The 14,684-nt window shown below is 55.8% G+C and overlaps 1 protein-coding gene across 1 annotated transcript; it reads left to right on the top strand.

Annotated features, from left to right (window-relative positions):
* The first annotated feature begins 3,974 nt into the window (after positions 1 to 3,974).
* Positions 3,975 to 10,901, top strand: LOC139669216 (uncharacterized). The gene is made up of 11 exons (XM_071549655.1): positions 3,975 to 3,981; positions 4,305 to 4,562; positions 4,721 to 5,005; positions 5,101 to 5,385; positions 5,489 to 5,585; positions 8,876 to 9,075; positions 9,388 to 9,645; positions 9,804 to 10,088; positions 10,185 to 10,469; positions 10,573 to 10,669; positions 10,841 to 10,901. Exons 1-11 carry the CDS (start codon positions 3,975 to 3,977, stop codon positions 10,899 to 10,901), a joined length of 2,118 nt encoding a protein of 705 aa, XP_071405756.1.
* Positions 10,902 to 14,684: the final 3,783 nt, after the last annotated feature.

The following is a 14,684-nucleotide window of genomic DNA, read 5'->3' as shown; positions in this document are numbered from 1 at the left end:
AACTTTTCTAACAAATCTTTATTAGCCATATTCTGGAAACATTTATGCTGAGATAAACATATAAACTGCTCCACACCCTCTAACAGATCCTGGCCAAAAATGGCTTTAGAAAGAGCTGACTAACACTGAACTTCTGGTGTAATATGTGGGAGCTGCAGCTGTGTATAAAATGAAAATAAAACATTCATATTTCACTAAGATCATGTGCCTTTCCTCAGAAGTTAGATTTCCTTGGGGAGTGTTTGATCAGTTGCAAAAGGAAGCCAGAGCACCACAGACTTATTGTAGAAAACACCAAGGAAATGGGGAAAATACTACATGTGTGCCTGAGCATATCTGAACATACTATTCCATATTGCATGGAAATAGGTAACTGTGCCCATGGGGATAAAGTGCCCCCAATGCTCCTAATAAAAGACAAAAGGAAGCCTATGTCCTGTTGAAAATAGCAGGGTTCAGACAGACACATCAAGGCATTCAGGTCATGCTCCCTGTTAAACTGAACATGCAGCTTCCAAAGCTTTGGTTTCACTGGACAACTCCTGATAACTTTCCCAACGCAAGTGTGGATGCCAAGGCCGAGCCAGAAAACCCAACTGGCCTGTGGCCACGTCCACCAGAGCTCGCACGGGGTTTGCTCTCCCCTGGACACACCCTGGAATTTGTGCTGCTGCTGGCAGGGCTGCATTTCCCTGGCAGCCAGAGTCACCTGCTGGCACTGCAGGGCTCAAGGACCTTGCTGCATCAGGGCTGACACCAACCCTCTGCCTGCCCTTGCTGAGTTGGGACACACAGATGAAACCCTCAGCTGTGGGCAGGGCTCCCTCTGGGAGCCACAGGGCAACTGGGGCAATTCCTTTCCCAAACAGACTGGAACACCCTGCAGCACTCACAGGATGGGGCAGGATGGAGCTCACCCACCACAGCTGGAGAGCAGCTGCAGCCGCTGAGCAAACCTGAGGAAAGGGGTTTGTGTGAATGACCTCCCAAGACACACTACAGTAACACAGTCACCAACCCCAGGGAGGTGTCTGCAAGTCTCTGCTCACGGCCCCCATGACACCCTATAATAACATCCCTCATCCAGGCATTTCAAGGGGGCTCTTTAGGTGCATCAGCCCAGCCCACCAAGTGCTGCTGCCCACCCACCCACCCACCTCAGTGCACACCCAGGGGCACTGCAGCCTTGCCCACCCCACCCCAGCTCCCCCAGGCACAGCTCTGCCTTGGGGGGTTACAGCCTTCACTTCAGGGGGCACTGCAAGGACCACCTGCTACCTCTGGGGTCTGGGAGCACCAATGGTCACACGAGGTGGAACTGCAAAGTCCTACAGTCACCTGGTGCAGAGGGGAAGTGAGCACCAGGAATGACCTGGTAGGACAGTGTGAACAGATGTCACCCGAGGGAACTGAGGGGACCACGGGTAACCTGAGGGTGGCTCTGAGGACCATGGTTACCTCAACAGACTGTGAGGACCAGTGGTCTGTGTGGACCAACGGCCTCTAATCCTCTTGGGTCATTTACTGACCAGAGGAAATGACAATATGAAAGAGGAAGCTGTGAAAAAAAAGAAAATTGAAAAAACACTGCCCCCAACAAACAAAAAAACAGAAAAAGCCCAAAACTAAGAGCAGTGCATTCAATAGAGAAGAGGAAGGGTTGCAGTTCAGCCTCTCATCCCCTGCAATAGTGGGAAACATCTGGAGAAAATTCAGAGAGCTGAACACAGTGTGACCACCTGCACAAACCAGGTGCCTGCTCCTGTCCTACCAGCGACCCAGGCACCAGCACTGTCACAGGCACCTGCACAGCACCAAGGGCTGCAATGGCCTCTCTGCTGATCAGCAAGAAATGACGAAGAGTCATCTTAGGGCAGACCATGGGGATAAATGGCCACCTCACAGGACTGCATGGACACAAGTGCCCCTGCACCTTCCCTCCCTGGGCTGCCCCAGGGCTCTGCTTTGCCATCACACCTGGCCAAACACTCTCCTCTGGGCTCAGCACTGGTGGCTCCAATGGAAGGCATGTGGACTTTCTGATGAAATGGCTGCACATCCCCTGTGTGATGCTGCTGGGGAAGTTGGTTCATTCATGGGCCTATCAGGCCACCACAGCATTCCTACTTCTCTCTGGGACAATTCCACTGAAGGAAAGGGGTTTGGTGTCCTTGGGTCCCCATGTCTGACTCACTGTCACAGGGTACTCGACCTCAGGCTGCAGCAGCCCCATATGTACCTTCCCCTTGTCCCTACAGCTGGAGACAACAAACATGGAGACCTGGAGCAGTGACACCTGGTCCCAGTTGTGCTTGGAAGAGTCTCATCCAAAGGTGGTCACACACCTTGGGCCTGGTTGTGTTTGGTTGTTGTCAGGGCAACCCACCCCAGACTTCCCCTCAGCTGTGGTTTCAACTCTGCCCTCACTCCAGACACCAACCAGAAAAAGGGGAAGAGAAAATGCAGGTAAGGGAGAAGCAGTTAGTGTGTCAGAGACTGTGGGGCTGAGAGTGGCTCTGGTCACCCCATTATCCCCCAGCACTGGACACTGCTGCCAGCGGGGACAGAGCAGGGGGATGGCTCCCTCCCTTCCTGTTCCCATGCACAGGCCACTCTTGGGCAGGGAGACAGGGATCCCTACCAAAGCTGGTGAGAAGGAAAGGGCAGTGCCAGGCTGCAGAGCAGCCCCAGGCCCTCTCCTGGGGGTGTTTAGGGCAGAGTTGGGACTCGCAAACACTCGGGTGAAGGGAAACAGAGAAACAGCTCTCAGGTCCCATGACGTGGATAAAGCTCCATAGAAAGGGGGAAGCTGATTTTTTTATCCACTGCATCTCCCTGGAATGGGCATTAGGGTAGGGGTACCATAGTGCCATGCCCATCCCAGCTTGAGGATCCTGCCTGGCCAAGTGCCACTGCTCCAGGACTCTGATGACTCTCAATGAGAAAGGGTCCCTTCCAGGCCCTGCAGCCCATCACTTCCCTTGGCCACCAACATACTGCAGCTGCTCCAGCCCAGTCACTGCTGCACCCCAAAAGGAGCTCCTGGAGGAGCTGCTTCCTCCACCTCTGCCTGCTCCCATCCCTGACCCCACAGCTCTGCCTCACACTGGAACTGCTCATCACCTCAGCCTGGGGACTCCCTTCCCCAGCATCAGGCCAGTAGTGCCCAGGGCCAGGGGATATCCCCAGTAGCTCTTCTCCATCACTCTCATCCCCCAGAGCTGGCCAGGGCCATGGTCTTTGCCTGCAGGCCTGGCCCAGCTCTGCTCCTGCAGCTCGATCACATCAACAGCTTCTGTACCCTCAGCCCATCAGTGTGGCCTGGCTGTGGCATGGCTGAGAGGTGCCAAAGGGGCATGGGATCAGCACACAACGTGGGGGCACAGAGCACCCAGGCAGGAAGCCATGTGGTGGGAACAGGGTTCAGCTGCCATGGGGGAACGTGTCATGTCAGTGTGAACACACCCGGCAGTGCAGAGCGGGTGGCAATGTCTGTGCTGTGCAGGGTGGGACATGCCAGGCACAATTGGCAGTACAGGACATTCCCATCAGGGCAGTGGATGCAGACCATGGTCAGGTGGGGTCAATTCACCCACATCACCCTCATTGTCAAGGTGCTGACTTGGCCATCAGGGATCACTCCTGCGTGCAGTTTGCATCACTTTGCTCACAAGCAAATTCCTTCAAAACTCACAGCCGCGCTCAGCACAACCCAGCCCACCCAAAGTGAGAATTACAGAGCCCTCCCCTAAACCTCAGTGCCAGCCCCATTGGCTGCCAGGGCCATTAACACCAGCAGAGTGGCCCAGGCAGAGCCAGGCAGAGACATCTGCAGCCTCATCTCTCACAGCCTCTTCCTCCTGCTACTGCACCCACCACCGTGCCCTCTGGGCCTCACTGCTGGCACCATGCAGCCTGCTTGCTCCAACATTCTCCTTCTCTACCTCTTCCTCATCTCTGAGATATGGGCAACCATGGAGGGTAAGTGGGAATCTTGGTTCATCCACATCTGCTCCCAAGCTCCCCTGGGACTTCATGGCCAAGAGCCTTCCTGCTCCCCACCTGCACTGGACACTTGCTTCCTCACCCCTTCTTGTCTCCTGGCTCCACACCCCCTGCTTGGCAGGGATGCAGCCACCTGAGATGGGTGCAGACAGTGGGACCAGGGGCTGCCAAGGATGCCGGAGGAATATGGGAGCCCACAGACCTCTGCAACATCAAGGACCCATCCCTCAGCACTTCAACCTTCCCCATTCCTCTCATCCCACTCTCATCTCCTCCCTGCAAACTCCTGTCTCATGTAGGGACCATCACCATCCGGCTGCTCCAGACCACCACCTTCCAAAACTCCTCCTTTGTGGACACAGAGGGGTTGGGCCTTCTGGAAGATATCGAACTTGGTTCTCTTGATAAGCACACTTTGTCCATCCACTTCTACCAGCCCTGGGTTCGCCCAGCCCTGCCCCATGGTGACTGGGAAACTATTGAGAACATGATCAAGATCTATTTGCATCAGTTCAGCCACCTGATCAATGAAGGGGCCATGCAGAGGTATGTGCCCTGTGAGTATCCAGTTTTCACTGTGTCCGCTCTCTGAACAGCAGCTGGGGAATGGGGAAGGATCAGGAACTGCTGGTGTTGCAAAGGGGTCACTGTTCATGCCTGCAGAAAGGCAATCCCAGCCCCTCAGGCAGCCTCTCCCTCCTCTCTGTCCCTCCAGACCCCTTTGTGGCTCAGTGTGTCGCAGGCTGCAAGCTCTACCCCAATAGGACCTCCCATTCCTTCATCTCTGTGGCCTACAATGGGCAGGACTTCCTCAGCTTTAACACAGACAATGCCACCTGGACACTCTGCCAGGACACCAACCTGTCCCGGTATGTCCAGGCTGTTCTCCAGAACTACACTGCCTTCAGTGAGCTGGTGGAAATACTCTTCAATGATACCTGTGTCGATGACATGGAGGAGTTACTGCGCTCTGGAGGGAGGGCAGCCCTGGAGAGACAAGGTGAGACCACCCTGACCCTGAAACACCCACCCCAAAACCCTGGGGATAAGCCACAGCCCACCAGGGCTTCCCCCACCCTTTGCTCCCATCCCCAGAGGTGCCCGTGGCCACGGTCTTTGCCCGCACGCCCAGCCCACACCAGTTGCTGCTGGTTTGCCACGTCACTGCCTTCTACCCGCGGCCCATCAGTGTGGCCTGGCTGAGGGATGGCCAGGAGGTGCCTCCGGGCCCGGCGCTCAACACCAGCACCGTCCTGCCCAACGCTGACCTCACCTACCAGCTCCGCAGCGTCCTGGCCGTGGCCCCCCGGGACGGCCACAGCTACGCCTGCCGCGTGCGCCACCGCAGCCTGGGCACCCGCAGCCTCCTCATCCCCTGGGGTAGGTGCCACCTCTGCCCACGCCATGGGCCCCTCAGACGCCCTGCCCCTGCCATGGAGCAAAGCCCGGACACTTCACCGCAGCCTCTCCTTGTCTTTCCCAGGCAACTCCCAAGTGCTGCTGCTCACGGGGCTCGTGGCCGCACTGCTGGCAGCCGTGGCCATGGCTGCCATGCTGCTGCTCTGGCTCTGGAGACGCGGGTGAGTTCCCTCCTGCCCCGCACAGCACCAGGGGCACAGCAGGGCAGCAAATGCCCCAGCCTATTTCTGCACTGCCCAGCACAGCTCCTGCTTTGGCCCTTCAGCTGCTGTCTGTGCTTCCACAAGGTCTCTGCCATGGAGCATCCCTGAGCTGTCCCCTCTCATTTCAGACAGCACCAGCGCATGGAGGAATCAGAGTCCAGGAACTCCATCCTGAGCAAAGAATCTTAGTCCAGAAAGGAGCCAACATTCCCCATTCCCTCCCACTACCACCCACCAACAGAGTCAAGAACTGCCTTTTTCTGCTTCAGCCAAGTTCTGGGCACTGACTGCAAGACTAAGTCAGCTCAGAGATGCAGGGGAGAAACCTGGGCAACTCCTGCCTCCCTTGGATTTGCTGAGCAGATACAGGTGTAAGTCTGAGACCTCCTCACTTGTTCCACCCCATCACCTCTTGTGGCCCTGGCCAGTGCACCCACTGAGACACTGGGACACATCAGTGCCCAGTGGCAATATGTTCTGGTACAATTACATTTTATCTCTAGACAGAAAGCTGTACACTTCTAATGTCGTTTTCCAGTAACTTTTCTAACAAATCTTTATTAGCCATATTCTGGAAACATTTATGCTGAGATAAACATATAAACTGCTCCACACCCTCTAACAGATCCTGGCCAAAAATGGCTTTAGAAAGAGCTGACTAACACTGAACTTCTGGTGTAATATGTGGGAGCTGCAGCTGTGTATAAAATGAAAATAAAACATTCATATTTCACTAAGATCATGTGCCTTTCCTCAGAAGTTAGATTTCCTTGGGGAGTGTTTGATCAGTTGCAAAAGGAAGCCAGAGCACCACAGACTTATTGTAGAAAACACCAAGGAAATGGGGAAAATACTACATGTGTGCCTGAGCATATCTGAACATACTATTCCATATTGCATGGAAATAGGTAACTGTGCCCATGGGGATAAAGTGCCCCCAATGCTCCTAATAAAAGACAAAAGGAAGCCTATGTCCTGTTGAAAATAGCAGGGTTCAGACAGACACATCAAGGCATTCAGGTCATGCTCCCTGTTAAACTGAACATGCAGCTTCCAAAGCTTTGGTTTCACTGGACAATTCCTGATAACTTTCCCAAGGGAAGTGTGGATGCCAAGGCCGAGCCAGAAAACCCAACTGGCCTGTGGCCACGTCCACCAGAGCTCGCACGGGGTTTGCTCTCCCCTGGACACACCCTGGAATTTGTGCTGCTGCTGGCAGGGCTGCATTTCCCTGGCAGCCAGTCACCTGCTGGCACTGCAGGGCTCAAGGACCTTGCTGCATCAGGGCTGACACCAACCCTCTGCCTGCCCTTGCTGAGTTGGGACACACAGATGAAACCCTCAGCTGTGGGCAGGGCTCCCTCTGGGAGCCACAGGGCAACTGGGGCAGTTCCTTTCCCAAACAGACTGGAACACCCTGCAGCACTCACAGGATGGGGCAGGATGGAGCTCACCCACCACAGCTGGAGAGCAGCTGCAGCCGCTGAGCAAACCTGAGGAAAGGGGTTTGTGTGAATGACCTCCCAAGACACCCTACAGTAACACAGTCACCAATCCCAGGGAGGTGTCTGCAAGTCTCTGCTCACAGTCCCCATGACACCCTATAATAACATCCCTCACTCAGGCATGGCCAGGGGCCTCTTTAGGTGCATCAGCCCAGCCCACCGAGTGCTGCTGCCCACCCACCCACCCACCTCAGTTCACACCCAGGGGCACTGTAGCCTTGCCCACCCCACCCCAGCTTCCCCAGGCACAGCTCTGCCCTGGGGGGTGACAGCCTTCACCTCAGGGGGCACTGCAAGGACCACCTGCTATCTCTGGGGTCTGGGAGCACCAATGGTCACACGAGGTAGAACTGCAAAGTCCTACAGTCACCTGGTGCAGAGGGGAAGTGAGCACCAGGAATCACCTGGTAGGACATTGGGAGCAGATGTCACCTGAGGGATATGTGGGACCAGGGGTCAGCTGGGGGGATCTCTGAGGACCAATGATATGGGTGGACCAACAGCCCCTTGCCCTCTTGAGTCATTTTCTGACCAGAGGAATTGAGAATAAGGAGGATAAATTTGTGAACAAGAAAGTGGCTGAAAAACCGCCAACCATAAATGAGTAAACAGAACACACAATTTCAAGAAGTGCATCCAGTACAGAAGAGGAAGGGCTAAAGAAGAGCTTCTCATCCCCTGCAATACTGGGAAACATCTGGAGAAAATCCAAGAGAGAGCCGAACACAGTGACCACCTGCACAAACCAGGTGCCTGTTCCTGTCCTACCAGCTTCCCAGGCACCAGCACTGTCACAGGCACCTGCACAGCACCAAGGGCTGCAATGGCCTCTGCTCATCAACAAGAAGCAACGAACAGTCACCTTAGGGCAGCCCATGGGGACAAATGGCCACCTCACAGGACTGAATGGACACAAGTGCCCCTGCCCCTTCCCTCCTTGAGCTGCCCCAGGGCTCTGCTTTGCCATCCCACCTGGCCAAACACTCTCCTCTGGGCCCAGCACTGGTGGCTCCAATGGAAGGCATGTGGACTTTCTGATGAAATGGCTGTACATCCCCTGCATGATGCTGCTGGGGAAGTTGGTTCATTTCTGGGTCTACCAGGCCACCACAGCATTCCCTACTTCTCTCTGGGACAGTTCCACAGAAGGGATGGGCTTTGCTGTCCTTCTATCCCCATGTCTGACTCACTGTCACAGGGTACTCGACCCCAGCCTGGCCCAGCTCTGCTCCTGCAGCTCGATCACATCAACAGCTTCTGTACCCTCAGCCCATCAGTGTGGCCTGGCTGTGGTAAGGCTGAGAGGTGCCAAAGAGGCCTGGGATCAGCACACAACGTGGGGGCACAGAGCACCCAGGCATGAAGCCATGTGGTGGGAACAGGGTTCAGCTGCCATGGGGGAACGTGTCATGTCAGTGTGAACACACCCGGCAGTGCAGAGCGGGTGGCAATGTCTGTGCTGTGCAGGGTGGGACATGCCAGGCACAATTGGCAGTACAGGACATTCCCATCAGGGCAGTGGATGCAGACCATGGTCAGGTGGGGTCAATTCACCCACATCACCCTCATTGTCAAGGTGCTGCCTTGGCCATCAGGGATCACTCCTGTGTGCACTTGGGGTGACTTTGCCCACAAGCAAATTCCCCCATCACTCACAGCCATGCTCAGCACAATCCAGCCCACCCAAAGTGGGAATTACAGAGCCCTCCCCTAAACCTCAGTGCCAGCGCCATTGGCTGCCAGAACCATGAGCACCATCAAAGCTGCCAAGGCAGAACCAGCCTGTGTCATCTCCAGCTTCATCTCTCACAGCCTCTTCTTCCTGCTGCTGAACCCACCACTGCACCCTCTGGGCCTCACTGCTGGCACCATGCAGCCCGCTCACTGCTGCCTCCTCCTTCTCTACTTCTTCCTCATCTCTGGGATATGGGCAACCATGGAGGGTAAGCGGGAACCTTGGTTCATCCACACCTGCTCCCAAGCTCCCCTGGGTCTCCATGGGAAAGGGCCGTCCTGCTGCCTACCTGTGCTGGACACTTGCTTCCTCACCCCCTTGTCTCCTGGCTCCACACCCCCTGCTTGGCAGGGATGCAGCCACCTGAGATGGGTGCAGACAGTGGGACCAGGGGCTGATAAGGATAAAGGGGGTGTAAGGGTGGCCCTGCAGATCTCTGTAAACTCAAAAACCTGTCCCTCAGCTCTTCAAACTTCCCCATTCCTTTCTTATCACTCCCATCTGTTCCCTTGCCATGAAGGGACTTTCACTCTCCGGGTGATCCAGATCACCACCTTCCAAAACTCCTCCTCTGTGGACACGGAGGGCCTGGGCCTGCTGGAAGACATCACACTTGGTTCTCTTGATAAGCAAAACATGTCCATCCACTTCTACCAGCCCTGGGTGCAACCAGCCCTGCACCACAGTGAATGGGAAACCATTGAGAACATTATCAAGAATCATTTCAAGCAATTCAGCCAACTGTTCAATGAAGGAGCCGTGCACACAAAGGAGTCCTGTGAGTATCCATTCTTCACAGAGTCCCCTCTCAGAACACAAGCTGGGGAGTGGGGAAGGATCAGGAACAGCTGGGTCTGCAAAAGGGACACTGGCCATGCCTGCAGGAAGGCAATCCCAGCCCCTCAGGCAGCCTCTCCCTCCTCTCGGCCCCTCCAGACCCCTTTGTGGCTCAAGCCATGGCAGGCTGTGAGCTCTACCCCAACAGGACCTCTCGATTCTTCGCCTCTGTGGCATACAATGGGCAGGACTTCCTCAGATTTGACACAGACAATGCCACCTGGACCCTCTCCCAGAACACCAGCCTGTCCCGGTACATCCTGGCCATTCTCCGCAATTACACTGACTTCAGTCAGATGGTGGAAATAATATTCAATGATATCTGTGTTGACCACCTGGGGTTGTTGCTGCACTCTGGTGGTAGGGCATCTGTGGAGAGACAAGGTGAGATCACCCTGACCCTGAAACACCCACCCCAAAGCCCTGGGGCCAAGCCATAACCCACCAGGGCTCCCCCCACCCCTTTGCTCCCATCCCCAGAGGTGCCCGTGGCCACGGTCTTTGCCCGCACGCCCAGCCCACACCAGCTGCTGCTGGTTTGCCACGTCACTGCCTTCTACCCGCGGCCCATCAGTGTGGCCTGGCTGAGGGATGGCCAGGAGGTGCCTCCGGGCCCGGCGCTCAACACCAGCACCGTCCTGCCCAACGCTGACCTCACCTACCAGCTCCGCAGCGTCCTGGCCGTGGCCCCCCGGGACGGCCACAGCTACGCCTGCCGCGTGCGCCACCGCAGCCTGGGCACCCGCAGCCTCCTCATCCCCTGGGGTAGGTGCCACCTCTGCCCACGCCATGGGCCCCTCAGACGCCCTGCCCCTGCCAAGGAGCAAAGCCCGGACACTTCACCGCAGCCTCTCCTTGTCTTTCCCAGGCAACTCCCAAGTGCTGCTGCTCACGGGGCTCGTGGCCGCACTGCTGGCAGCCGTGGCCGTGGCTGCCACGCTGCTGCTCTGGCTCTGGAGATGCAGGTGAGTGCCCTCCTGCCCCGCACAGCACCAGGGGCACAGCAGGGCAGCAAATGCCCCAGCCCATTTCTGCACTGCCCAGCACAGCTCCTGCTTTGGCCTTGCCAGCTGCTGTCTGTGCTTCCACAAGGTCTCTGCCATGGAGCATCCCTGAGCTGTCCCCTCTCATATCAGGAAGCACCAGTGCATGGAGGAATCAGAGACTACAATCTCCATCCAGTGCAGAGAAATTTAGCCCAGAAAGGAGCCAACAATCTGGGCACTGACTGCAAGACTATGTCAGCTCACAGATGCAGGGGACAAACCTGGGCAGCTCCTGCCTCCCTTGGATTTCTGAGCAGATACAGGTGGAGGTCTGAGACCTCTTCGCTTGTCACACACCATCACCTCTTGTGGCACCGGCCAGTGCACCGACTCAGACTCGGGGCACCTCATTGCCCAGTACCAATTTCTCCCAGTTCTGGTACAATACCACATTTGTCACTAGGGAGAAGGCTGTTCCCCTCTACTATTATTTTCCAGGTATTTTTTTTCTAAAACTGCCTTTATTAACCATATGCCAGGAATACTTGTGCTGAGTTGGACTGTTCCACATAGTCTAACAGAATCTGGCCACAACTGACTTTTGAAAGTACTGACTAACACTGAACTTCTGGTGAAATATGTGGGAGGTGCAGCTGTGTATAAAATAAAAATAAAACATTTATATTTCACTAAGATCATGTGACTTTCCTAAGGAGTTGGATGGCCTTGGGGAGGTTTCAGTCAGCTGCAAATGAAAGCCAGAGCAACTCTGAATTATTGCTGGACACACCAAGGCAAGACAGGATGGAGGGGAGATACGTGTGTGCCTGTGCATATCTGAACATGTTCTTCCACATTGCATGGAAATAGGCAACTATGTCATTGGGGGTAAAATGTCCCCAATGATCCATAGAAAGGAGAAAAGGAAGCCCATGTCCCAGTGAAGGTAGCAGGGTTCACACAGACACAGCAAGGCATTCAAGTCATGCTCCCAATCAACCTGAACATGCACCTTCCAAAGCTTTGGTTTCACTGGACAATTCCTGATAACTTTCCCAACGCAAGTGTGGATGCCAAGGCCGAGCCAGAAAACCCAACTGGCCTGTGGCCATGTCCACCACAACTCCCACAGGGTTTGCTCTCCCCTGGACACACCCTGGAATTTGTGCTGCTGCTGGCAGGGCTGCATTTCTCTGGCAGCCAGAGTCACCTGCTGGCACTGCAGGGCTCAAGGACCTTGCTGCATCAGGGCTGACACCAACCCTCTGCCTGCCCTTGCTGAGTTGGGACACACAGATGAAACCCTCAGCTGTGGGCAGGGCTCCCTCTGGGAGCCACAGGGCAACTGGGGCAGTTCCTTTCCCAAACAGACTGGAACACCCTGCAGCACTCACAGGATGGGGCAGGATGGAGCTCACCCACCACAGCTGGAGAGCAGCTGCAGCCGCTGAGCAAACCTGAGGAAAGGGGTTTGTGTGAATGACCTCCCAAGACACCCTACAGTAACACAGTCACCAATCCCAGGGAGGTGTCTGCAAGTCTCTGCTCACAGTCCCCATGACACCCTATAATAACATCCCTCACTCAGGCATGGCCAGGGGCCTCTTTAGGTGCATCAGCCCAGCCCACCGAGTGCTGCTGCCCACCCACCCACCCACCTCAGTGCACACCCAGGGGCACTGCAGCCTTGCCCACCCCACCCCAGCTCCCCCAGGCACAGCTCTGCCCTGGGGGGTGACAGCCTTCACCTCAGGGGGCACTGCAAGGACCACCTGCTATCTCTGGGGTCTGGGAGCACCAGTGGTCACACGAGGTAGAACTGCAAAGTCCTACAGTCACCTGGTGCAGAGGGGAAGTGAGCACCAGGAATGACCTGGTAGGACAGTGTGAACAGATGTCACCTGAGCGAACCGTGGGGACTGGGGTCACCTGGGTGAGGCTATGATGTCCATAGTCACCTGAGAGGACAGTCAGGACCAATGACATGTGTGGACCAACAGGCCCTTACCCTCTTGGGTCATTTTCTGAAATGAGGACATTACAATATTGAAGAGGAAGAAGTTTTGAACAAGAGAGAAAGTGAAAAATTAAACCCCACACAGAGAAACACAATCAAGGCCCAACACTACGAGGAGAAGAAACTTTCAATGGACAAGAGAAGGCTTAAAGCTGAGCTTCTCATACCCTGTAACACTGGGAAACATCTGGAGAATATTCAGAGAGAGCAGAACCCAGTGTGACCACCTGCACAAACCAGGTGCCTGTTCCTGTCCTACCAGCGACCCAGGCACCAGCACTGTCACAGGCACCTGCACAGCACCCACGGCTGCAATGGCCTCTCCACTGATCAGGAAGAAGGGACCAACAGTCATCTTAAAGGGGACCATGGGAAAAATGGCCACCTCACAGGACTGCATGGACACAAGGCCCCCTGCACCTTCCCTCCCTGGGCTGCCCCAAGGCTCTGCTTTGCCAGCCCACCCGGCCAAACACTCTCCTCTGGGCCCAGCACTGGTGCCTTCAGGCATGTGGACTTCGTGCTGGCTTGGCTGTACATCCCCTGCGTGATGCTGCTGAGGAAGCTGGTGCCATTCCTGGGCCTATCAGGCCACCACAGCATTCCTACTTCTCTCTGAGACAGTTCCACAGAAGGGAAGGGCTTTGCTGTCCATGTGTCCCCATGTCTAACTCACTGTCACAGGGTGCTGGACCTCAGTCTACAGCAGCCCCTTATGTGCCTTCCCCTTGTCCCTACAGCTGGAGATAACAAACATGGAGACCTGGAGCAGTGACACCTGGGGCCACTTGTGCTTGGAGGAATCTCATCCCAAGGTGGTCGCACACCTTGGCCCTGGTTGTGTTTGGTTGTTGTCATGGCACCCCACCCCAGACTTCCCCTCAGCTGTGGTTTCAACTCTACCCTCACCCCAGGCACCAACCAGGAAAGGGGAAGAGAAACTGCAGGTGAGGGAGGAGGAGTGGATGAATCAGGGACTGTGGGGCTGAGAGTGGCTCTGGTCACCCCGTTATCCCTCCAGCACTGGACACTGCTGCCAGCGGGGACAGAGCAGGGGGATGGCTCCCTCCCTTCCTGTTCCCCTGCACAGGCCACTGTTGGGGAGGGGAATGGGGATCCCTACCAAAGCTGGTGAAAAGGAAAGGGCAGTGCCAGGCTGCAGGGCAGCCCCAGGCCCTCTCCTGGGGGTGTTTAGCGCAGAGTTGGGGCTCCCCAGCTCATCAGTGAAGGGAAGCAAAGAAACAGCTCCCACGTCCAATGGCATGCATAAAACTCAATGGAAAAGGGGAAGAAAGTTCTTCATCCACTGCAACTCTCTGGAATGGGTGTCAGGTTGGGGGTACCATAGTGCCATGCCCATCCCAGCTTGAGGATCCTGCCTGGCCAAGTGCCACTGCTCCAGGACTCTGATGACTCTCAATGAGAAAGGGTCTCTCCCAGGCCCTGCAGCCCATCACTTCCCTTGGTCACCAACACACTACAGCTGCTCCAGCCCAGTCACTGCTGCACCCCAAAAGGAACTCCTGGAGGAGCTGTTTCCTCCACCTCTGCCTGCTCCCATCCCTGACCCCTCAGCTCTGCCTCACACTGGAACTGCTCATCACCTCAGCCTGGGGACTCCCTTCCCCAGCATCAGGCCAGTAGTGCCTAGGGCCAGGGGATAACCCCAGTAGCTTTTCTCCATCACTCTCATCCCCCAGAGCAGGCCAGGGCCATGGTCTTTGCCTACATGCCTGGCCCAGCTCTGCTCCTGCAGCTTGGCCACGTCAACAACTTCTCTGCCATGAGCCCATCAGTGTGGCCTGGCTGTGGTAAGGCTGAGAGGTGCCAAAGAGGCCTGGGATCAGCACACAACGTGGGGGCACAGAGCACCCAGGCATGAAGCCATGTGGTGGGAACAGGGTTCAGCTGCCATGGGAGAATGTGCCATGCCATTGTGAACACACCTGGCAGTGCAGAGCGGGTGGCAATGTCTGT

The sequence above is a fragment of the Pithys albifrons genome, chromosome 3 (assembly GCF_047495875.1).
Source record: "Pithys albifrons albifrons isolate INPA30051 chromosome 3, PitAlb_v1, whole genome shotgun sequence".
Classification (NCBI taxonomy): Eukaryota; Metazoa; Chordata; class Aves; order Passeriformes; family Thamnophilidae; genus Pithys; species Pithys albifrons.
Note: the sequence above shows the minus strand (reverse complement) of the source record. Positions and strands in the feature narration are given on the sequence as shown.

Bases quoted from the DNA above. Each gene is read 5' to 3' on its own strand.
- LOC139669216 (XM_071549655.1), top strand. The intron at 5,006-5,100 runs GTGAGACCACCC...TCCCATCCCCAG, and splicing joins GGCAGCCCTGGAGAGACAAG to AGGTGCCCGTGGCCACGGTC. The intron at 10,089-10,184 runs GTGAGATCACCC...TCCCATCCCCAG, and splicing joins GGCATCTGTGGAGAGACAAG to AGGTGCCCGTGGCCACGGTC.